We start from the raw sequence: 24458 nt of genomic DNA, 5'->3' as shown, positions 1-24458 counted from the left end.
ACCCAGGGCCTTGCGCTTCCTAGGCAAGCGCTCTACCACTGAGCTAAATCCCCAACCCCGATTTCATTTTTTAAAACGTGAAACACAAGGCTAGCAAGATATTACAGTGGCTAAAGGCACCTGTCACCAAGCTCAGTGACCTGGGTGTGACCCCAGTGCTTATATGGTGAAAGGAATGAACTTTTACAAGTTATCTTCACTTCTACAAGCTTGAAATGTGGTTACATGAATATTGATATTCCATTATTTTGGGGCTTTTCTGGAAAAGTAACCTTTGTAAGATAAATTGTGATAGGTTTTCAATAAATTATTTTCTTGGGCTGGAAAAATGGCTCAGGAGATTTAAAAAAACAAAACAATACAAAACACTGTAGATATGAGGACTAGAATTTGGATCCTCAAGATCCATATAAATGCCAAGTGGGCTTGGTCGCCTGCCTGCCTGCAGTCCCAGCCCCTGGAGACAGACAGGACTGCAGTAAGAGCTGGACTAAATAAACTAACCTGATCAGTAAGAGTCCCTGCCCCCGTATCCATGGTGGAGAATAACTGAGAAAGACATCAACATCAACTTCTGGCCCGCACAGGCACATACATGTAATCACCACATACACATATACCCACACGTGGAGACACAGGCACACACCACATACAGATATTTTTTTCAGATTCATGCTATGTCTTAGATATTTGTGTGAAATTTTTTTCTCGTGTATAAATGACAAAATAATGAATAAATGACATCAGCAATAATATTTTTAGACTTTGCTTTCTAGTCTTCATGCTTCTGTGCTCTCTCTGGTCTGGGCTGAGCAGTAACTGTAAACTGAGTCTGAGTTTCAGAGACGTGTGCCTACTGCAGTCTTATGGATGGGCAGCGGGTCTTTATCTTTGACTATCGTATAAAGATAAATGAGGGCCTGGGGTAACTTTCTCGGTTCTTAATGTTTGACTGTTTTAGTAAAGATCCTGAGGAATCCCCCGACACACACCATTAGGTCTCTTTTTGTTGTTTGGAGAGAATGGATGAGAGGGGCTGGTTACACAGAGGTTCATCTTGAGCTAAAATTGGTTTAGCAGTACAAAGAAGAGTCTTATAACAGACTGAACAGTGCAGGTTTGTGCTAAGTTAGTGTCCTTTTAACAGTGCTCCAGTCTTTGATATACTGTGTCATCTAGATGGACCTTTTGAAAGTGTCCACAGATCTTGTACCTATTCACTGGGCTTTATTTCCAAAAAACTTATGTGTCAAAGTAATGTGAAATAGTTAGATTCATAAAATATACCACTAAGGAAGACTTTTGATACAATGCCTTCCATTCAGCATTCATTGCTTTCAATGGTGCAAGTAATTACATGGTATTAAATACTAAATTTGTTCAGGGATAGGCAAGTTCAAATGTTATACATATCAAAATAGTTGCAGTTTAAGGATTAAATTTAATACACTTACATACACTTGAATTACAATGTGCTATTTAAGTTATCAAGAGGGCCTTGAGAGGTAGGTAAGCTCTTAAGGCAGTTTACTACTGTCCAAAGACCCTGAGTTCAGTCTGCAGGACCCACCCCATGTGGCTCACACCTGCCTGCAACTCCAGCTCCACGGGCACACACACACACAGACACACACACAGACACACACACACACTCACACACACTCACACTCACACTCATATAATCTAAAATAAAATGGATGTTTTTATTATTAAGAAGGTATCATTGGTAGTTAGGGACTACATCATGTGCATCATTGCTAGGGAGAGAGATTAAATCACTCACTTCAGGGGAAAATAGTCACTTTATTTTCTGTGAAAGTCCTTCACTGTGTCCTTCACATTGTCCTGTAATGAAAGGATTAATAGAATTTTACTGGGAACAAAAAAACATCAGGTAACTTACATATGGGTGTTTTTCTTCTTAGTGTGGCTTTCACTGAATTGATGAGAAAAGGGTGCCATTTTTTACAGTGTTTGTATTCTAATGAGGATTTACTGCTTCAATCTCTGTAAGCCTTATAGATTCTTAATAGAAAGAACTGTGTTTACTCATTTGCCTTTGACACGGTTTTATTTGTGGTGCTTTCTGCACAGCACTCCTGACACTGACTTGTGAGCCAGACTAGCTCTATGATCTCTGCGTGCATTACTCAGAGCCAGCGATCGGCAAGTCACTTGGAACATATCCATGGGCATAGGTGGGGTCTTTACCTCTCACCTCCTTTTCAGTTGGTGCTGGTTTGGTTTTTGAAAATATTTTATTCTTGATGGACATATTCCACTCGGCTTACAAAAATTGATGTGAAATTATTTATAGTCATTCTTGCTCTGTCTGTTTTATTTTAAAAACACATAAAGCCTGCACTGACTTCTCTTACTGCCTTTTTTGTTTTTCTCTCTTCCTGCACAAGCACTCCTATCTGGACAGGGAAACCTCCCTTCTTCTGAGAAACATTGCAGGGAAGCCTTCCCATTTGCTGACCAAGGTGATGCCACTGTTCTCCACATGCATGTAACTGTGTACTGTCTTGTAGACAGAAATATAATCTCTGGTTGTGCTTGCATCCTTTGTACCCCTTTCTTATAGTAGCGCCATTGTCTTTAATACAGGGTGCTATTTCTCTTTCTGCAAGCAACTGTCTTCTTAATCTAATGACTGTTAATATTCAGAGACAAAAATATGTTTAGTAATTTTGACTTGATTTTAACTTCTGTAGACACCTAGTACTCACGTGTGTTGCACTTTTTCTAACTTAATTTTCTATTGCATTTCAAAGCCTAAAATCATTGCTTTAATTTAACTCTTGCTATTAGTGGTTTTATGCTGGGATCGTATTTTAACTTAAAATCTTTTAATTAGTTACCAATTCTCATTAACTAGGTAACAATAATCAGAAAGCTGAATGACTATTTTCTTAATCATTGTCTTAGTCATTATCTTATTTAAGGAGCTCAGGGTTAAGTTCAAGAATGCCAGGCTTGGCCATAGTTTCTGAGAAGCTACATATGCTATTATATCTGAGAGGGTTTACTCTTATTTTCCGTACCATAACCTTAGGAGATGAGCTAACTGACAAAAATCAAAATCTCTAAGAAGCACTCAAAGAAAAAGACTCCTTGACAGAGCGAGCAGTGAAACCCCTTCTTCCCCAATCTCCTTTCTAAGTCAACTCCAGAGTCAGAAAGAAGCCTTCGGTCAGGAAGGAAATTCATGCAGGTTTTGGCCACATACTCTCTAGCCTGAGGCAGCTTTGTAGTTTAACTGGGCTCTGCTCTAGCAAAGACTGCAGGCTCTTGCCATGTCCACTGTCATCTGCCCTGCTCCCTTCACTCCCAGGTAGTTCACAGCTGCTAGCGTTTCCTGAATATTATTAACATCTTCCTTATTAACACTGCAGCCCTGAGAGATCCCTTACCCACTGTCTCCCTGAGGCCCCACAATGTAGACACATTTTCTTTTTCTCTTTGGGTACTGCCATTCTCCCAGTGACAGGTTGAGTATTCTGATCTCCTGTCACTTAGTGTTTCAAATGAGCCTGCTGTGATCCTCAGCGTTTACTAGGTCTGCCTATCTGCTTCATTCCCACGGCTCATCCTAGAGCAGTCTCAGCGCTCACCTAGCCCAGCACTACAGTACTACAGTTGTCTCTGACCTTGCCCCACATCTGTTTTTAACACTGCTCCCCAGATTAAGTTTGACATTTGACCACTTCTCTTGCCTGTTTGTCTGGTAATCTCTATTGTCCCTTGTACTATGAATGGAACTAACTAGTACACAACACTATAAACTAGACATATTCCTTAGGGGGAAACACACAGTCTCTTATGGTAATAAAATAATCAGGCATTGTGGTATATACCTGTAATCTAGTACTTGGTAGATAAAGGCAAGTGGGTCATTCATCTCAGCTATACAATTAAATTGAGGCCAACCTGGGACTATAGGAGATCCTGTCCTCTAAAATTTTATATATATATATTCTTATGTACATATATTTATACATGTATATAATATATATGTATACATACACACATATGCGTCTGAATATACATATATAAAAATACGTAAATTATGTTAAGTGCTGTAAAGGGAACAAAGGCGAAGAGAATACTGGAGATGGAATGGCCCCATGGAAGAAGTGGCAGATATTCCTAAGCAACCCATACCATAAAGCTTCTCAGAAGAACCTTATTCTGACTGTTGTCGGTGCCCTCTCTATCAAAGCACCTGGCTTTTGTGAACTATGTGCCCTCCCCTCTTTGGTGCTGGGTGTTGTACTCAGAACATTTCATATATCTAACGAATTCCCTGTCGTTGAGTTGTACCTTTTAGTCCCAAGTATGTGTACCTCGGACATAACCTGCAGAGCAATCTGCTTTCTACTGTAAAGCTTGGTGGCCCAGTTCTCAGCCTCCAGATATCTGCCAGTGTTTAAAAACAATGCTGGGGGGCTGAAGATATGGATCAGCAATTAAGAGCACTGACTGATTTTCCAGAGAATCCAGGTTCAAATCCCTGCACCCACATTGAGAGCTCACAACTGTCTGTGACTCTTAGCATGCATGCAGCAAAACACCAGTGCACATAAGGAATTCAAAAACAACAGCATGCTAGCTTTAACCATCATTTTCTTTGCTTCAGGAGAGATACTAAAATGCTTTTATGTTATGCCTTTAACAGTTTTATTATTGGTACCACAAAAGCTAAGACTATAAACTATTAAGGACAATAGAAATAAATTATGGTATAATGGATGCATAGTTAAGCACTTAATAAATGTGTATGATCTTAGGAAGACAGAAATTTTTGTGAGTCTTAGTTGGTACAGTGGTTCTAATAATCATACAAGCCTTGTATTTTTGTAGAAATTTAAATTAGATATCATATACACTATAACTGTGGTTCAGCGAGCGTTAGATATCTGTTAGCTCTCTTAATGAGAGTTTAATATAATTTTATGATTTCTTCAGAGAAAGTTAACTAATTCCTCTGATTCTATGCCACATTATATAGCAGAGTCTCCAACAAATATTAAATTATAACTTGAAGTTCTTTGAGTTGATTTGTTACTTTTTGATTTTTGCAGCTTATGAAATGATTAGAGCAAACCACTCTTTAGCACCTTGATTTCATTGTGTTCTCTGAGCCTGTGGTCTTCGTTTCTCAGTTGCAGTCATTCACTACCCCTCTCTCTGACACTGGAACTGTCTGAGTACTGATATTCTAATGTTTATACCCCAGAGAACGTTGTTACCCAGCTTTGGCTTTCACTTAATCTTAAGATCTGTACCCAGTTTTTGTCCTATGTGCAAATTTGAGGAGGGTTGGCATTTGATGGGTATTGATAGCCACACAGGAGTTTTTCCAGTAGAAAATGGGTTGTCTCGTGCTCTTTTAAGAGAAGGAGGAGAAGAGAGAAAGTTGTTTTTCTGTAAGTAAGGTGTCTCTTCCTACGTTTGGGATAATTGTGAGACAGCGTGAAGCAAGGGCTGGTGTAGAAAGAGCACAGGCAGCCTAAAGATTGGTGCTGTCAGCAGAAATCAACGTGCAGGAGGCTTTGTCCTTTGCCTTAGTGAGTGTGGTTAGCACGGGCTTGATGATTAGTACTGAAGTCTCCCATACATTGTCCACACGCATTAACACAGACTTAGTGACCTGTCTACACAACACAACAATGTGAGATGGTCTCCTTTCTCCTAACATTACTATGGAAAAAAGTATGGCATGGTTTAGCTAGAAGAAGAGCACAGCACCCACAGGAACCATGGGTCATGCAGTTTGATTATTTTTATTTACATTTTTTCCCAGTAATGATACTTAGATCTCACTGTAACCAGATTTATTTCTTCAAAGGTTTCTAGAAAGTTCATCCTTGCATTAAACTAGAGACGAATAAACTAAAATTTACCTATCTTAGATGTATCTAGCTAGCTCTGAAATTCGATTTTAACTTTCATAGACCAGTTTATAATGACCAAAATTGTAGCCTAGTGGTAGTTACTTGCTTATTATATGCAAGGCCCTGAAGACAATTTTAAAAATGAGATTATGTTGACCTATTTTTGTAGGTAAAAGACAGGCTGAACTTGAATGTATTAGGAGAGCTTTGCCTGTTTTGCATTTAAGAAATGACTCCTTGATTTGTACGAATGTTAATTGGTTACCTGGTTCTCTTACTGTTCAGCACTTCAACGTGTGGGGCGGGAACTGTGCATGAGCTCAATTAAGCTAACCTGTCATGGAATTTGACAAACAGTAAAGGATGGCAGTATGGAAACACCATTATTGTATGAAACTAATCAAAATACAGTATTTATTTTTTTATTTATTCTTAGGGCAGTTTTGTTTATCATCCACTGTACTGTGACAGCAGTAGTTTCACTGCCCTGAAAGGTCTCTGCACTCTGCCTAATAAAGCCTAATAAAGCCTTGCTTCCTTCTTTTTTTTTTTTTTTTTTTTTTTTTTTTGTTTTCTTTTTTTCGGAGCTGGGGACCGAACCCAGGGCCTTGCGTTTGCTAGGCAAGCGCTCTACCACTGAGCTAAATCCCCAACCCCACCTTGCTTCCTTCTTAACCCTGACAATCACTGATCCTTTTTACTGCCCTTTCCAGAGCACAATATACTTGCAATTAATTATATAGTATGTAACTTTTATAGATTGAATTCTTTTATTTATTAATCTGTGGGCCCACAGTGCCCATTTATTGCTTTTATAGTTCATTTCTTTTTAGTGCTGAATAATATTTAATTGCCAGGATGCACCATACTTTTTCTATTCACTTACCAGAGGAAATCTTTGTTGTTTCCAAGATTGGGTGATTCTGAATAAAGCATCTACAAGCATCCATGTGCAGGCATTTGTAGACAGAAATTTGCACTGATTTGAGTGAGCACATAGAAGCATGACTACTGGGCCATGTGGCAATGATGCATGTAATTTTGTGAGAATCAGCCAAATTGTCTTCGAAGGGGCTAGATTATTGTTTCCTTCTCACTAGCAGTGAGCAGCAGTCCTACATCCTCACCAGCATTTTGTGCTGGGGTGTTGGATTTGGGGCATAGTAAACGTATAAGACTTAACTTGCACTTTCTGGGTGCTAAGGACTATCAACCATCTTTTCATGTTTTCCTGAAGCAATAGCTCAATGCTTAAGAGTTGCTGCTGTTCCAGAGGACACAGGTTCTATTCCCAGAACCCACATAGTGGTTCACAACCATCTGTAGTTCCAGATCCGAGGACCCCAGTGTCCTCTTCTGAACTCTGCAGGCGCCACACATGTGCGGTGCACATACATATATACAGGCCAAGTATATATATACACAAGTATTTTACATACATAAAATATTTTACTTCAAATATTTTACTTTTAGAAGTTTGTGTTTATATTTCAAATATATAAAGCATCGATTCCAATGCCTTCTCCCCCAATAGACTTTAAATTTACTTTTCAGAGATGTACATAAAATGTATAAGAGAATAGATTGGTTAAAAAATTTACATTAAAATTCATCTATTGCTTTATGATGCGATTTATTTGTTTAAAGGAAAGGACTGGGTTATATAATCTTTTAGTCAGAGGAATATGTCTATAATAATCTAAGAACTAAGTATTAATTCTCTTTATTATTAAAATAAAGATCTTTGTTCTTTGACTGTTGGGTTCACAGATAGTGTTTCCAGGTCTTGGTCAGTCTGTTGATTCAGTAGCTCCACGCATTGAAAGGGATCCAATTTCTGGCCCATGAGCCTTCCCCTGCCCTGCCTCTCGGGTCCATGGTCAGTAACTTAAGCTTGCAAAGAGAGACATCGCAGTAGGAAGTGGAAATAGAAGGAAGCTTGCAGGACTTTGGTGACTAGGGAAAATCAGTAAATAAATCTAGCTTTTTCCCTACCCTGGAAGGGTTAGTTCTTTATGAAAACTGACACATGGATTGCGACATTTCAGGCACAATCCAGAGAGGATAAACTATTGCTGATATAATTAGGCTTTCCTTTGTTTTTTAAAGGAAAGGATTAAAGGATTTTAGAAGATGGCAATTATATAGATATTTTAATGTTTTGTACTCAGAAATAGAAAATAAATCTTTATAAACAGAAGTTTACTTACATGAGTTTTTTTTTTAAATTGGAAATTACAGCTACAGTGTTTATTATGGCCTATTGCTGGAACTTATTAGTAAGTACTAGTGTTGAATACTGTATTCTATTAGAAAAAATGGACAATGCTTTATTTTTAGTTCTTTATAATTTTTACGAGAGTTTATAATCTTAGAATTACTTACAATCGTGTTATTTGTAAAGTTATACTTAGCATTTACGAATAGACTTATTGACAGATTAATAAATTTTAATTTACTGATTGTGCTGCATGATTTTCTAAATCAGTAAAACTTAAAATATAAGGCAGCCTCTTGTTTGTATTAGCATATTGGTAAGAATTAATATTTGTACATATACTTTTTGTTGAGGCCTTTATATTTTTATAACAAAGTAGATTGGTTTTGCTATATATATTTTTCCAAAGATCTTAAATTTCCAATGTAACAAAACAAAACACTGTGCAGAAATCTTGCATAACCTCTGGAGGGAGTCTGAATTGAAAGTTGTGTGAGCGTGGCAAATAGGCCAGCAGGAGGAGCTCGTCCGCAGCGTTTCCCTAAACCCAGAGCTTGAAAGCTGTTTGCCTTGTGTTGTCAGAATCGAAGTTGGTGTATTACGTGACAGGTGTCTTTCTTTTTCTCTGGAATATGGAAGCTAATCCTGTTGCTGAGCCTGTGCTCTCTTCTTGTGACATGTCTGTTTCATTCTGTGAACAGAGCCACTTTAGAATTGTGCTTTCTATACATGTGCTGCATTGTGTTCTTAATATAGTTCCCTACCAGCGCCATGAGGATGAAGCCTTTGCTGGTCTCCTCACCCTGTGAGCAGCAGTTTATCTGAAATGCTTTGTGTTTGCAGGAAGAACAGGCAGCAAAACTGAAAGCTGAGAAGATCCGAGTTGCTCTGGAGAAAATTAAAGAGGCTCAAGTGAAAAAGGTGACTTGTGGCTCTTTGCTGGGTTTGAAATATTTATCTTAAGGTTTTTCTTTTTTTTGTCCTGTTTTGCTTTATGAAGAATTTTCTTGTTTATATACAATGTTTCTCTAATTTATGAAAAGGTAAAACTATATTCTCCCTGATATCTTTTCACATGTGGGTTTTGTGTGTGAGATGCTTTAAGAAAGTGAGCCTTTGTTTCTAGGCAGGTCCTGGAGTGCTTGACTCCAGAGGCCCACTGCTTACAGCATATCTCATCTGTATTATCCCTCTGATATGATAAGGTTTCTTGCTACTTCCAAAACAAAAGTCAGTAAGACGGAATCATCTTAGCACAATATTTTAAAGGGCTTAAAACATATTTAGGTAGGTTTCTTGATATTCCGATTTTTACCTGTAATAATAGTGTCAGAGTAGTCATTTCTTAATTTATATTTAAAGATATGAATCAGAATGCTATTTAATATTTGAAAAATACTTTTCTAGAATTCCATTTAAGTTATCATTTAATTGCATTTTTACCTGTTGCAGCTGGTGATCAGGGTCCACATGTCTGATGACAGTTCTAAAACAATGATGGTGGATGAGAGACAGACAGTGAGACAAGTGCTGGATAACCTGATGGACAAATCTCACTGTGGCTACAGTTTAGACTGGTCGCTGGTGGAGACAATTTCTGAGTTACAAATGGGTTAGTAATGCCTCTGATTTAATTGTTTATTAGCATCTATGTGACCTCAAACCTTCATATTGACAGAAACATTTTGAGACATTATGTTTTTTCATATAAAATTATCAGGCACTTTATCATTTTTAAATCTTGCTTTTTGACATTTTTCCTAGTGTATCTGGAGAGTTCTTTGAATAAAAGATGAAATTCAATTCACAGCATTTTTTAAATCATTAAAGCAACAGTTTTAACGATAACAGATGCTTTTTCTTTGGAATAAGAGTTGCATAAATAAATTTACTAAAACTATTATTAAATATTTTTACATTTTCATTTATTTTATATATCTGCATTTATGTATATATGTCATGTGCATGGAGAAGCCAAAAGAGAGTGTCAGGTCCTCAGGCACTAGAGTTAGAGGTGGTTTTGAGTTTCCTCATGATGGTGCTAAGAATTGAACCTGGATGCTCTATAAGAACAGCAAGAATTCTTGATGCTAAGCCGTCTCTCCAGCCCAATACTGTTATTTCCTAGGCTTTGTACACAAGTCTTTAAGGAAAAATAAAGCACATCAACAAATTTCAAAGAACACTTTTAGCATATGTTCAGTAGTGTGTGTGTGTGTGTGTGTGTGTGTGTGTGTGTGTGTGTGTGTATTTTAGTCTGACACACACCACCATCACCACCACCACCACCCTGAACCCATGTTTAAAGAAACACACCCAGTCACAGAAACATGCATCAATAATTCCAGCAGTGGGGAGACAGACAAAGGGGGGTAGTGGAGCTTGCTAGCCAGTCAGTGTCCTGAACTGGTGGTCTTCATGTTCAGTGAGAGACTGTTTTAAAATGTAATCTAGAAAGCAATTGAAGAAAATATCCATCATCAACCTCTGACCTCTACACTCACAAAGATTCTGTAATTCTAATGTGTTTTATCTTGCCTTTCATGTAATTTGGAAGAATACTAACAAAAGGCTGGTATTTGATTTTGGGACAGAAAGAATCTTTGAAGACCATGAAAACTTGGTTGAAAATCTTCTTAATTGGACAAGAGACAGCCAAAATAAGCTTATATTTATGGAGCGTATAGAAAAATATGCACTTTTTAAAAACCCCCAGGTAAGATTGCATAACTTTTGAGTGCTGAGTCAGTAGAGTTAAAAGTCTGACAGCCACGTGACTGGCCATTGTAGCTGCAAACCCCTCTGTGTTTGGGGACCAGGAGCTGGGCCTCGGAGGGGTTGCCAGCCCCACATGGGGGTAAACTTTGGTAGAAATAAGAATAGTTCAGGAGGCTGCTGGGTTTCTCCTGCACAAGCCAGAGCCTGTTGAGCCCTCAGTTCATTAACACTGAGGGTCTCATCTCACCCAAGCAGCCCAGGGTTTATATAGCTAATGCTTTATCTTAATTTCTTTGCTGGTTTACATAACCCCTTTGCTTACTTGTCATCCTTATTTATGCCAACATAATGTCAGTACTTCACCACACCTGTGCCTGTTTAAATCGGCATATGAAGTCATGTGTTACATGAGAGTGTGTCCAGACAGACTTATTCTCATTTGTTAGCTACTCCTCCACCTTTCTCACCCCTACCCCACTCCTCTTTATCCACTTCCTCCCCAGCAGGTCAGGAACAGCAAAATATCTGTGATAAAAAAGTGATGAGAAAAACAGCAGTAGTGTTAGACCGTCAGTCTGTAGTCCTCAGACTTAACTGCGGTTCTTTAATGAAGAGTGTATGCTTAGGAGTGCCAATAGATCTTTCTGTAGAAGACTACAAGATAGTTATACTAATGACTGCAGTTCAGATTTTATTAAACTAAACAAATGAGACTGTTACAGCAAAGCCAGGATAGGACTCAGCACCTGGAACACCCTGCTCAGTCCAGCACAGGACTCTGCCTAAGCCTAGCTCAGCAAATCATTCCTCATTTCTTCTACTTAATTTAGAATGCTGTGGGGTATTCTCATGTAACAGCTGAGTAGTTCAGAACACTTGCTGTCGCACAGGCTCACCTCAGAGTGTGATGAAAGGCATTCTATGGGATATTTTGTAGCAAGTGTTTTGAGCAAGAAGGAAGTAGATAGAACGTTTTAACGATGATACACCTATGGGCGAGCTTTGAGGAGTGCGCTCTTCTCTAGACTGGCAAAACTAAACTGATAGTGTTTACTTGTCTGGAGCAAGTGATGTACCCATTTAACTCCAAGGGAATAGCAGAATGAGTTTATCCTTTAATTTTCATTTCATTCTTTTTTTTTAGAATTACCTTCTAGGGAAAAAGGAAACGGCTGAGATGGCAGACAGAAACAAAGAAGTGCTGTTAGAGGTATGACTCTCTCCACCCTGAGCTTTGTGTGTACCTGTTGAGCTCCTAACAGATCTCTTCCTAACTAATCTTTTTGCCGAGCAATAATCCAGTGCAATAAAAAGGGTCGAGAAAGAGAGATGTGACTGTGCTGGGCCTATCAGCGTTTACAGAGGGCAGGAGACAGGCCTGTCAGTAGTATGTGCTGAGCAAGTATGAGGGCCTGCTTTCATAGCCCCTGACACCTAAATAAAAGCCAGGCACTTGCCTGGAGCTTACCAACCAGCCAGCCTAGCCACTGAGCCACAGTGACAGATCATGTCTCAGAAACTAAGGTGGAGGGCAACTGAGGAAGACACCTGACAACAGCTTTAGCTTCCACACATGAGCACGTGCACAGCACACACATACCACAAACAGAAAAGAAGAAATGGGTTTCAGCAGTAGTACACACAACTCAGCTGACTTCATAGGCAAATCCTCTCTAATAGACATGGCAGACATTTTGTGTGCTGTGGTATGTGTTGTATATAAACGTGAGCATGCAGGATTCCACATCTGTATCTGCAGACCATATCAGCTAGAGGAGAATGCCTGGGTCCTCTTCTTTCATCTATCTTACCCCTGTGCACACGCAGCCAGACCCAGCTTTTCATGTAGGTGTGAGGTCCTCATTGCTAGCACAGCACACGCTCTTACCCACTGAGCTGTTCCCCCAGCCCCATGACTCACACTTCAGGATTTCCACAGTAATTCTAAAGTAAACTTATACTGTGTTTAGAAAAGACAGTTCTTTCAGAAAGCTAGTGTGGTTTTAATAAAAAAACCATTTTGCTTTGCTTAGTGTTATGCATCTCACAGGAATAGATAATTTATTTTCTGAAAATATCAGAATCATAAATATTTCCAAATGATTTTTTTCTTTAAGGAATGTTTTTGTGGAAGTTCTGTAACTGTCCCAGAAATTGAAGGAGTCCTTTGGTTGAAAGATGATGGCAAGAAGTCCTGGAAAAAGCGTTATTTTCTCTTGCGAGCATCTGGTATCTACTATGTCCCTAAAGGGAAAGCAAAGGTATGTCCTTCTCTGTCCTTCCGCACTGCCCACGGTATGCTAGCTGCTTTTACCTTGTAGCAAGAATACTATTTTACCCCTGTAAGACACACAAGATGGTTTAGTTTATTAATCTGTTGTAAAGAAGAGGAAGCAAAAAACTGTTCATTTCTCTGATCATTAGATGGGTTCATTTCAATTCTCGATTTTCCCCCATTTAGGTTGTTGTTGTTGTTGTTGTTGTTGTTGTTGTTGTTGTTGTTGTAGTAGTAGTAGTAGTAGTAGTAGTAGTAGTAGTAGTAGTAGTAGTAGTAGTAGTAGTAGTAAGAGGATCTTATTCATGTAGTTTATTCAGAGAGGTCTCAAAATCACTCTGTAGTTTAGGATGACCTTGAATTCTTGATCCTCTTGACTCCCCCTCTTCCAAGTCCCGAGTGCTGGGGTTACAGGTATCCATGACCACAACCAGCTAAACAGTTTTGATATTTGGGGCAGGGAGAGGTCTTATGGGAGTCTGTATTTCATTTAGGGGGAATGGCGTTTTAGGATTATATCGACTTCAATCTTGTGCAGTGTTCTTTTACTGAAGTACAAGCTGTCTTTGTGCTTGTCTTGGGTTTAGAGCTGTCCTAAGCATTTACAGCATTATCATCCTAGTCCTATGAGCATAAGTTGTTGCCTCTGACATGCACTTACTTGGTAAATTCTTGTTCTTTCCTAAGAGTGCTGCTCTTCTCCTGTTCCCTATGACCTATTTATTCTATATCATATGCATACTATGTACAGGGTCTGTATAAAGTACCAAATCAGTGTTCATTAGGAATAGATAACAAGCAAAATGGACTGCCTTTTTGGTTACATTGTAGACTGAAGAAAAATCGAATCTTACTTTTTACCTAGTAAAGATTTGATTCTCAACTAAAAACCCATACCTGCTATGATACTTGCTTATTTTATTGGCCCTATTACGTTAATATTTGGGGTGTTTTTTCTTAGGTATCTCGGGATCTAGTGTGCTTTCTCCAGCTGGATCATGTAAATGTATACTATGGGCAGGACTATCGGAACAAATACAAAGCACCCACAGACTGCTGTCTGGCCTTAAAGGTAAACCTGACCGATACTAGATTGACATTTGGATCTTCACCAGGTAATTCTGTGTCTTTGGATAGGATAGGATGAGTAGGGTAACTCAGCAGTTCAGCACTTTAGCTCCATCCTTAGCACCAGGGACAACAAGGTAAAGGGTAAAGTTTGGTCTGGTAGCTTGCACCCAAAATCCTAGCACTCAGGAGGAAGAGACAGGATCAGAAGTGTGGAGCCAGATCCTCTGTCTTAAAAAAAAAACTTTACAGTGAGACGCATATTTTTTGTTGTTGTCCTGTGTAGACCCATCAGAGAGCACCGTTCTCAAGTTGAAACTTCACCCACTTTCATCTGGTCCAGAAATAACGATCTCTCTCCCTTCCTCACTCCCCTGAAATGATAGCCAAAATAGTCTGTTATCTATACTGTTATTAGGAAGTCCCTTCCCTCTCAGTCTGGTTCCTGTTAGTGATCTAGATTAACATTTATAAAGACGGCCTACAAAGCCTACAAAGGTTCAGGAAGAAGTGCTGAGACCTGTGAGAGCTTTTTTTTTTTTTTCCGGAGCTGGGGACCGAACCCAGGGCCTTGCGCTTCCTAGGTAAGCGCTCTAACCACTGAGCTAAATCCCCAGCCCCCTGTGAGAGCTTTTGGCTCCAGCTCCACCCTCACAATAGCCAGTACTGTTAGTCTGCATGTTTGTTAGCTGGGTTTAGGGAGTACCATTTGCTTAGGATTTAGTTGGGGTTTTGATTTCATTGGTAAGGTGGGTCTATTAATAATAGCAGTCCTTTACTTAATAAACTTTCTTAGACAACACCAATGCATCGTCAAGGTTAGTTACAGAAGCAGCTCCCCTCCCCGCCACCTTTTTTTGCTTGTTTTCGTTTTTTGGGGTTTTTTTGTTTTTTTTTGTTTTTTTGAGGCAGCCTTGCTGTGTAGCTCAACCCAGCTTCAATCCTGGGCTCCTCCTGCCTCAGCCTTCAGGCTGCTGGGATTACAGGTGTATGTCACCATGCCCTACAATAACAAATGATTCTTAGGAAGCTCGTGCAGAGTAACTTCAGCCAGTGGTTTGCAAAACCCTGATACCAGCATTAGGTTTGTAACACTGAGACAGCGCATGCCTTTCACACTCGTATGCTCTTGCTGTAGTACAGTGGGGTTTCTCACAGGTTCCATAATGTTTTTGCTGTCTTGGCTACTGAGAGGAACTTGGGGAGAGTTGTGTTCTTCTATCTTAATTTTTTACTCTCATTTTAATTTCTTTTAAGATTTAATTACTTTATGTATATGAGTTCACTGTAGCTGTCTTCAGACACACCAGGAGAGGGCTACAGACCCCATTACAGATGGTTGTGAGCCACATTGTGGTTGCTGGGGATTGGAACTCAGGGTCTCTGGAAGAGCAGTCAGTTTTCTTAACTACTCAACCATCTCTCCAGCCCTCGTTTTAATTTCTAATAAAGTAAATATTGCAAGAACAGAACAAACTTCAACACTATCCTCTTGTCCCACCAAGGAGTGCATGCACATTGCAGTTTGGTAAAGACAGAGCCTGTGAGGTATTGTTCCAACAGTCGGATGTCGCCATGGACTACGGTCTGGGTGCTGTGCTGTGCATGCTCCACACAGATCTAGTATAGCTGTTTATCAGAAGGAAGGAACTTCTCTGTAGCCTCTAAGCTGATTTCCTGGGTAGATATTCTTTTTCCATTTTTTGTCTCAAAGGCTGAGAATTCTATTGGCTTAATCTTGATAGTGTTTTTCTTTGATATGTAAAAGGAACACTTGAGAACTTCCCAGGTAGAAAGGTTTACATGGATATCTTGACCAAAAATTTAGCATGACGTGTACTTTGTTTTAAAAAGTTAAGTATGGGCTGTTTTATTTCAGTTTATGGTTGTATAGAAGTATGCACTGTTGGCATTTCTTTAAGACTGTAAGTCACTGGGGTTTTTCTAAGTGTCAGTTCTCTAGAAGACTCTGCCTTCAATTTTACAGCACCCACAGATCCAGAAGAAGTCTCAGTACATCAAGTACCTTTGTTGTGATGATGCAAGGACCCTGCATCAGTGGGTCAATGGGATCCGCATTGCCAAGGTACACTGCCTCTCCATTTGGTGCTGCACTAATGAAGTGGTTAATTAGATGCTGTGGGTTCTTGTTGGTGGGTCTGACTGTTTCATGCTCATTACTCCTCAGGTATCTAGTTTCCTCAGGCCTAAGTTCATGCTCTAAGTGCCTTCTTTCCTTGGTGGTTGGAAACAATGGAACAATACTGCTGGCAGTAGCTTGCATGGCATCAAAGTGATTTGTTTCTACTTTGGAGTGTACATTATATGATTCTTACGTAACCAAGTTTAGGTTTTTCTATTGTTGTTGTCATTGTTTTTATTGTTGTTGTCTGCAGACAACACCCAACACACAAATAAATTTAAATTAAGTCATGGCTATTTTTGAGTATATTTGGGGCATGTCCCTAAATAGTGCTAAGAATCTAGTCCTAGATCTCTTGAATTTGGATTGATAAAACTTTTATTTCTATTAACATTATTAAAATTGTTAGTTAGGTGCCTGCTGTTCTTAGAACTAAGGAAAATGAGTATGAGCATGATTTTCTAGTACCCAGGAGTACTCTGGAGAGTATAACAGGCGTTAATACAAACTGAACTAGTTCACAGAAGTATTTCCCTCCCTTCTCCATGACCTTCTACATGCAACTCAGGGCGAGATATCACCATTTGTTCCCTTTTACTTAGTATGGGAAGCAGCTCTACACGAATTACCAAGAAGCCTTGAAGAGGACAGAGTCAGCTTATGATTGGACCTCTTTATCCAGCTCCAGCATTAAATCCGGATCCAGTTCTTCCAGTATCCCAGGTAAGTCAGCATACCACACAGCACTATTTTACTACAAATGTGATGGCCCTATCACGAGGGTTAGAACTTGCCACCTACAGACATACCTAATATCCAAATTATAATTGGTGGGTACTTTTTATTTCCCAGGTGCAGTGTTACGTATTTCAAGTGCACTTCTAATGCAGTGTTGGGTTTTATATTTATGAAGTATATTTTTACAATACATTCTAAGATGCACAGTATACAAGCTGCTTGGAGATGTATTCACAGTGCATCAGGACCTGCACACCTGCTCCTACACAGCTCCTGACATGTCAGTGCAGTGGAAACACTTTCAGCTCGTTCAGAACTACAGTGAAGGAAGCCATTTAGGTTGCCACACTTTCTAGTACTCACAGGGAATCAATGACCCTCCATGGGGCTTCTGGATTTCCACATCTTTAAATACGTATTCTGTATTCACATCTTCAGTTAAGTGCTTCTTTCAAAATCTTTCCAATGATAATCCATACTGTTGCTGAATGACTTTAAAATTGTATGGTTTGATATTTTTAAGTAATAAAAACCTATTTGGAAATTGTGATATGTATATACTAACCTGTATGAATGCAATGTGCATAGCCCATGCAAACACATACTTTCCAGCTGTGCCCATCGAGGGGTTCTAGAAAAGTGATGCCCCATAATAATGAGATTACCCACAGCTCAGTCACCAGAAGGAACCACTGCTCTTTGACAATGGCTGACGCTAAGTCAGAGATACAAAACAAAAGTACTCAAAAATCAGATAAGGGTTTATCAGAGGGACACAGATGCAATGTGAAAGAGCTTTAGTGCCTAACGCTGAAATAATGTTGAGGAAAAGATCTATACAATGGCCGGGTAGTTGTGGTATACACCTTTAATCACAGCACTGAGGAGGGAGGGGTAGCTCTCCAGATTCGAGAACAGCCTGGGCTACATACATTAGCGAATTCCAAAGCAGCCAGGGCTACACAGAGAAACTGTTTAGGGGGAAGGGGGGAGACAAAGAAAAAAGAAAAATACATACTATGTAGTAAAAAATTATAACCAAATTATGAGATTTGTGAATCTATGCTAATATAAACAAATAAACAAGGAAGAAACAAACCTTCCATGCAAAATATTTTTAAAGATTTAAAATACATTTTTAATGAAAATATGACATCACCCTTTGTCCCTTTCCCCAGCTCCATCCATGCCTCCCCCAACTCTCAAATTGGATAGGCTCTAAAGAAGGATTTATTTATTATTATGTGTATGTGTGTGTTTACATGGATTGTGTGTGCCATGCAAGTGTGCATAGAGGCCAGAAGACGACATTGGGCCCCTGCACACACATCAGGCAGCTTACAACTGTATACTGGCTCGAAGTCCAAGTCCTCCCTACAAGACAAGTACACACTCCCAACTGAAACTGAGATCTCTCTCCAGTCCCACAAAATATTTCAAAATGATTTCTGTACACACTTTGCTCCTCTTTTATTTTTTATTGGAATTTTTTTGTTTACATTTTAAATGTTATCCCCTTTCCCAGTTTCCCGTTCATAAATCCCCTATCCCCTCCCCCTACTTCTATGGGGGTGTTCCCCCACCCCACCCCTTCCTGCCTCCCCACCCTGATATTTCCCTACACTGGGGGTTCCAGCCTTGGCAGGACCAAGGGCTTCTTCTCCCATTGGTGCCCAACAAGACCTTCCTCTGCTACACGTGCAGCAGGAGCCACGGGTCTGTCCATGTGTACTCTTTGGGTGGTGGTTTAGTCTCTGGGAGCTCTGATTGGTTGGTATTCTTATGGGGCTGCAAACCCCTTCAGCTCCTTCAATCCTTTTGCTAACTCCTCCAATGGAGACCCTATTCTCAGTTCAATGGTTGGCTGCAAGCATTCACCTCTGTGTTTGCCATGCTCTCAGGAAACAGCTATATCAGGCTCTTGTTAGCATGCACTTCTTGGCATCAACAATATTGTCTAGGTTTAGGGGCTGGATCCCCCAGTAGGGCAGGCTCTGAATGGCCATTCCTTCAGTCTCTACTCCAAACTTTGTCTCCATATCTCCTCCTATGAATATTTTTGTTTCCTCTTTTAAGAAGGACTGAAGCATCCACACTTTGGTCATCCTTCTTCTTGGGCTTCATATGATCTGTGGATTGTATCTTGAATATAATCCGAGCTTTTGGGCTAATATCCACTTACCAATGAGTGCATATCGTGTGTGAGTTTTTTGGTTTTTTTGTTTTTTTGTTTTTTTGTTACTGGGTTACCTTACTCAGGATGATATTTTCTAGTTCCATCCATTTGCATATGAATTTCATGAAGTCATTGTTTTTAATAGCTGAGTAGTACTCCATTGTGTATGTAGATGTACCACAACTTCTGTATCCATTACTCTGTTGAAGAACATCTGGTTCTTTCCAGCTTATGGCTATTATAAATAAGGCTGCTGTGAATATAGTGGAGCATGTGTCTTTGTTGTATATTGGAGCATCTTTTGGGTATATGCCCAGGAGAGGTATAGCTGGGTCCCCAGGTAGTACTATGTCCAATTTTCTGAGGAACCTCCAGACTGATTTCCAGAGTGGTTGTACCAGTTGCAATCCCAACAACAATGGAGGAGTGTTCCTCTTTCTCCACATCCTCGCCAGCATCTGCTGTCACTTGAATTTTTGATCTTGGCCATTTTTACTGGTGTGAGGTGAAATCTCATTTGTTTAGATTTGCATTTCCCTGATGACTAAGGATGTTGAACATTTCTTTAGGTGCTTCTCAGCCATTCAATATTCCTCAGCTGAGAATTCTTTGTTTAGCTCTGTACCCCATTTTTTTAAATAGGGTTACTTGATTCTCTAGAGTCTAACTCCTTGAGTTCTTTGTATATATTGGATATTAGCTCTCTATTGGATGTAGGATTGCTAGAGATCTTTTCCCAGTCTGTTGGTTGCCATTTTGTCCTAATGACAGTACCCTTTGCCTTACAGAAGCTTTGCAATTTTATGAGGTCCCATTTGTCGATCCTTGATTTTAGAGCATAAGCCATTAGTGTTCTGTTCAGGAAATTTTCCCCAGTGCCCATGTGTTCGAGGCTCTTCCCCACTCTTTCTTCTGTTAGTTTGAGTGTATCTGGTTTGATGTGGAGGTCCTTGATCCACTTGGACTTGAGCTTTGTACAGGGTGATAAGAATGGATCAATTTGCATTCTTCTACATGCTGACCTCCAGTTGAACCAGCACCATTTGTAGAAAATGCTATTTTTTTTTGGCTCCTTTGTCAAAGATCAAGTGACCATAGATGTGTGGGTTCATTTCTGGGTCTTTAATTCTATTCCACTGATCTATCTGCCTGTCTCTGAACCAATACTATACAGTTTTTTCACTGTGGCTCTGTAATACTGCTTGAAGTCAGGGATGGTGATTCCCCTAGAAGTTCTTTTATTGTTGAGAATAGTTTTCACTACCCTAGGTTTTTTGTTATTTCAAATGAATTTGCAAATTGCTCTTTCTAACTCTATGAAGAATTGAGTTGGAATTTTGATGGGGACACTTTGCTCCTCTTAAACGGGGATACATAGTGATATACTTAGGAAAGGTATAGGTAAGGTTGAGAAAGCAGTGACTTCACTGTGGAGAAACCTGATGCAAGGAGCTTAGCCAAGGAATCAGCACCGTGAACAGTGACTCACACTAGTGCTGGTCCCTGACCAGTGCAGTGAGCCAGCACTTCTTTTTGTTGTTTTTGATTTGTTCAGAGTAGACTTTTATCCAAGACAGGCTTTCAGGGTGCTAATCACTTGTACCAGTCTCTCATTGTGAAATATGGAATATTAAAAAGATTAGAGTCAATTTCTAAGTAAGGTTTTTCTACTAGAATATATTCACTGACTTTGATTTGATTCTTTAAATATTTTAAACAGAGTCTCAGTCCAATCACTCTAATCAGTCTGACAGTGGAGTGTCTGACACCCTGCCCTCCGGACACATCCGCTCCCAAAGTACTGTGAGCTCTATCTTCTCGGAAGCCTGGAAGCGAGGCACTCAGTTGGAAGAGTCCAGCAAGGTAATCACTGGTTTTACTTCACATACAAATCTGTGTTGTCCAGTGTTTAACCGTATGCTTTATTCCTTTATTAGAGTCTGATTTGGCACTATTTCACTCTTCTTTCTTAGATCTTCAGTCTTAATTATAATGGGGTTACTATTTTAATGTTGCCTTTAGTGACTAGTGAGTGACCTAAGATCTTAATTTTTAATGTCAGTTATTTATACTCTTTTAACTAGCCCCCTTTCAATTGTAACCAGTTTACTGCAGCAACACCATGTAGTGCCATTGCCCTAAAGTTCCAGAGAAGTTGCTTACAATTCTTTTTTTAATTAATTCAGATTCGTTCCTTGTCTTAAGGATGAGTCTAAGTATCGTTTTTCTCAAATGTTCTTCAAATTTTGGACTCCTAAATCTTGCATGATATTCAGTAACATTTAGAATGATCATCATTATTATGGACTCTAATGTTGAGAGAATAATTTTTCTTTTTTATATATTATAATTTCAGACAATACAGTGTAATTTGACCATATTCCCCTGACTCCTCCCAATTTCATGTGCTTTATCTTTTCCTTTTAATAATCCACCAAGTCAGTCCAATTTGTACTATTGATATATACATAGATGGCTATCCACTGGAACATGGTCCACCTACCAGGAGCCACATCATTAGAGAAAACTGACTCTCCCTATTCCAGAAGCTATCAGCTGTCAATTGCTCTTCACTTAGGAATAGAGGCTCATGGAACCCTTCCACTCTATATGCTAATAACATGCTTGCTTTTGTGCAGGCAGAGTTGAGTTCATTAATGTAATGGATTTGTCATGCCCTGAAGAAACAATTTCACTTGAGTCCTCTCCAGTGGAAACATTTTCTTCTCTCTCTTCGACAGTGGTCCCTGAGCCTTGAGGATAGGGAGTGATATATAGATGTCCCATGGTGGCTAAGCACTCCTCGGTCCCTTACTCTCTGCACTGCTGTCCTGTTGTGCATTTATGCATTAACCACTGTCTTCCTGCGCAAAAAAACTTCTCTGCTAAGACTTGAGAGTGACCCTACAGGCTTCTTTTTAAGTTCAGTTGAAAGACATAGTAGTCCTCAAATAGGAGTGCCTCAGAACTCCTGTAGGAAAGGCTGTGTCCTCAATGGAGTCCCCACTTCTGTGAGAAAGGCTGCATTCCGTCCTTGAGGAACCAGTGGAGTGGCACCCCTGGTTAGACCATTTTGCTTTTTATGGTCATCACTTGACTTTTTTGTTCTTTTGATCTGAGTCACGAATACAAGCACATTCACAAATTTTTCCTTAAAATAAATTAATCCATAATTTGCATATATGGTTGGTTAACTGGCATGAGCGTGTAGGAGGTATGGAATAAGTAGTCAACAATTGCTTTTAAGCTGGGCGTGATGGCTCACAGCTTTAGTCCCAGCACTGCTGGCTTAGAGGCAAGAGGATCTGTGTGGGCTCAAGCCCAACCTGGTCTATAGAGTACTCGAGTTCCAAGACAGCCAGAGCTATACAGAGAAACCCTGTCTCGGCAAACAAACAAACAACAGTAATTTCTGTTAATGACGTAAAATTTTTAAATACAGGTAAACTCCTTTATCAAAAACTTTTAATAATTCTTTCTTCTACCTTAAAATCTTCCCCCAAGTACTAAGGATTGAATCTAGGACTTTGCAAATGCTAGACAAACACTCTGCCACAGACCTGCACCCCAGTCTTTTTTATGTTTTGACATAGTCCATCATACTTAGTTTCCTGGCTGTCTTTCAATGTCTGTGTCACAAATCCCAGTTCCTCATCAATCAGTTTAGATGGAACTAATACTCTAGGCATGTAAATGTTTGGGAAAAAAAATCTTTGCTTTGGCCGGGGATGTAGCCCAGTGGTAGAATACCTGTCTAGCACACACAAGATTCCTGGTTAGATTTCCCACTACTGCCAAAAACAAACAAAAAAACTTTACCTGACAGTTATTAATACTGAGAACCATATTCATTTTAAATTATAAAACTGCCTATTTACATTTACCACATTCTATAAAATTCAACAAAAGTGAAGACCTGATTGCTCTGTGATTAGGAAGCAAAGTCTGTCATTGTAGTTTCAGAAAGATTGAACCCTGCTATGCATAATGTCAGTTTGTCTGAGTCTTGATCCCTCTGTGTATTTCTTCTGTTACCTCAGTCTCAGGTGCCACATGAGAAGGCCAACACAGCTAAGGTCTGCATCCCTGAAGCAGCCAAGACAGGGTCAAGTTAAGGTCAGGGGCTGTTCTCTGAAAACACATTAACCTGGGTGACTCCTATAACCAAATCTTACAAACTAATGCTTTTATTTTAATGTATAATTTTAGAGAAACATGTGAGCATCCTGACAGGCATAAGAATTCAGATCTATGAATGAACTGTAGTTCACTAACTTAAATATCCTTAGTGCTAATTAGGTATCATTCGTAATTGAAAACAGATGGGTTACCTCACTTCTTCAGTTGTTCAAAAGGTGTCCCCAAAGTTACTAAGTCAGAAGCCTTTCCTTTCCTATTTCAGAAGTCCTTGAGCCACAAATTTTATGCATGGTTGGCTCAGGCCAGGTGTAGACATTTCAGCAATGCCAAGTACTCCCCAGGTGGAGCGATGGACAGCTCACTGCAAGCCCTGGCTCCTGCTTCCTGATCATTCCCTTTAGCTTTACAGTCCCCTCTTATTCCTCTGACTGCTTCTGTGTGCTGTTTTATCTCTTGCTGTAATGTTTACAAAGCATTTCTTTATGTATTTTCCAGTAAAACAAATGTAAAGAGTACACCCCTTACCTGCACTGCTGGACTTCTGTGCATGTGGATGCAAGTGTTTCCCACGAGCACGTGTGTGTGTGTCCAGCTCATTCACTGCTGTGTGACTGTGCACGCCTGCTGAGCATCCTCCTATTCTCACATGTCAGCTCACTAGAACCAAAAAGCCGTCCTCACTCCTCAGGAAGCCCTCCACCAGCATCCTGAGCCTAGGACGTTATCAGCTTGATGTGGATGCAGTAATGGACAGAAGGTGAACTCTTGAGCACAGGAGGCATAGGGCAGGGTTTGCCAAAGTTCCATAGCCAGGGCACAAATCACACACCCTGTCACCACAGGAACTCATCCCTAGATGGTCAGTCAGTACAGCATAGGAGAATATTGCAGGGTGGGGCAAATTCTCTTTGTCCCTGTTAATCAGGAAATCAGATTTTAACCCTTCCTGACATTGTCCATCTTTATAATCACCAGCTGCTGCATCCTCTCTATGCATGTCCTAAATTCCTTGCTGTTTAGTTTCATGGAGCTAAAGCTTACCTCTGTAACTGTTGTTGTTTCTCTCCCTCCCGCTCCCTTTT

The 24458-nt window shown here is 39.8% G+C and overlaps 2 protein-coding genes across 35 annotated transcripts in view; one reads left to right on the top strand and one right to left on the bottom strand.

The window, feature by feature from the left end:
* Positions 1 to 24458, bottom strand: part of Abi2 (abl-interactor 2) — a 169821-nt gene that overhangs the window by 57665 nt on the left and 87698 nt on the right. For 5 of the 8 annotated variants that reach the window (XM_087564926.1, XM_087564939.1, XM_087564957.1 and 2 more), the window contains one exon: positions 12866 to 14553. The exons of the other annotated variants lie outside the window; for them this stretch is intronic. In XM_087564926.1, the coding sequence (XP_087421052.1) occupies positions 14546 to 14553 (8 nt within the window). In that variant the 3' untranslated portion in view covers positions 12866 to 14545. Of the gene's footprint in view, positions 1 to 12865; positions 14554 to 24458 lie in introns of those variants that run through there. 8 annotated transcript variants of the gene reach the window in all.
* The window catches only part of Raph1 (Ras association (RalGDS/AF-6) and pleckstrin homology domains 1), an 82883-nt gene that overhangs the window by 51028 nt on the left and 7397 nt on the right, over positions 1 to 24458 (top strand). For 11 of the 27 annotated variants that reach the window (XR_015628719.1, XR_015628718.1, XR_015628717.1 and 8 more), the window contains 9 exon segments: positions 8962 to 9039; positions 9571 to 9730; positions 10713 to 10834; positions 11981 to 12046; positions 12954 to 13097; positions 14073 to 14183; positions 16167 to 16265; positions 16925 to 17045; positions 20957 to 21099. Coding sequence is in view for 19 of the 27 variants with exons in the window: in XM_087566707.1 (XP_087422833.1) it covers positions 8962 to 9039; positions 9571 to 9730; positions 10713 to 10834; positions 11981 to 12046; positions 12954 to 13097; positions 14073 to 14183; positions 16167 to 16265; positions 16925 to 17045; positions 20957 to 21099 (1044 nt within the window). In the remaining 8 variants the exon portion in view is untranslated. 27 annotated transcript variants of the gene reach the window in all.

The sequence above is a fragment of the Rattus norvegicus genome, chromosome 9, assembly GCF_021556685.1.
Source record: "Rattus norvegicus strain SHRSP/BbbUtx chromosome 9, alternate assembly SHRSP_T2T, whole genome shotgun sequence".
NCBI lineage: Eukaryota > Metazoa > Chordata > Mammalia > Rodentia > Muridae > Rattus > Rattus norvegicus.
Note: the sequence above shows the minus strand (reverse complement) of the source record. Positions and strands in the feature narration are given on the sequence as shown.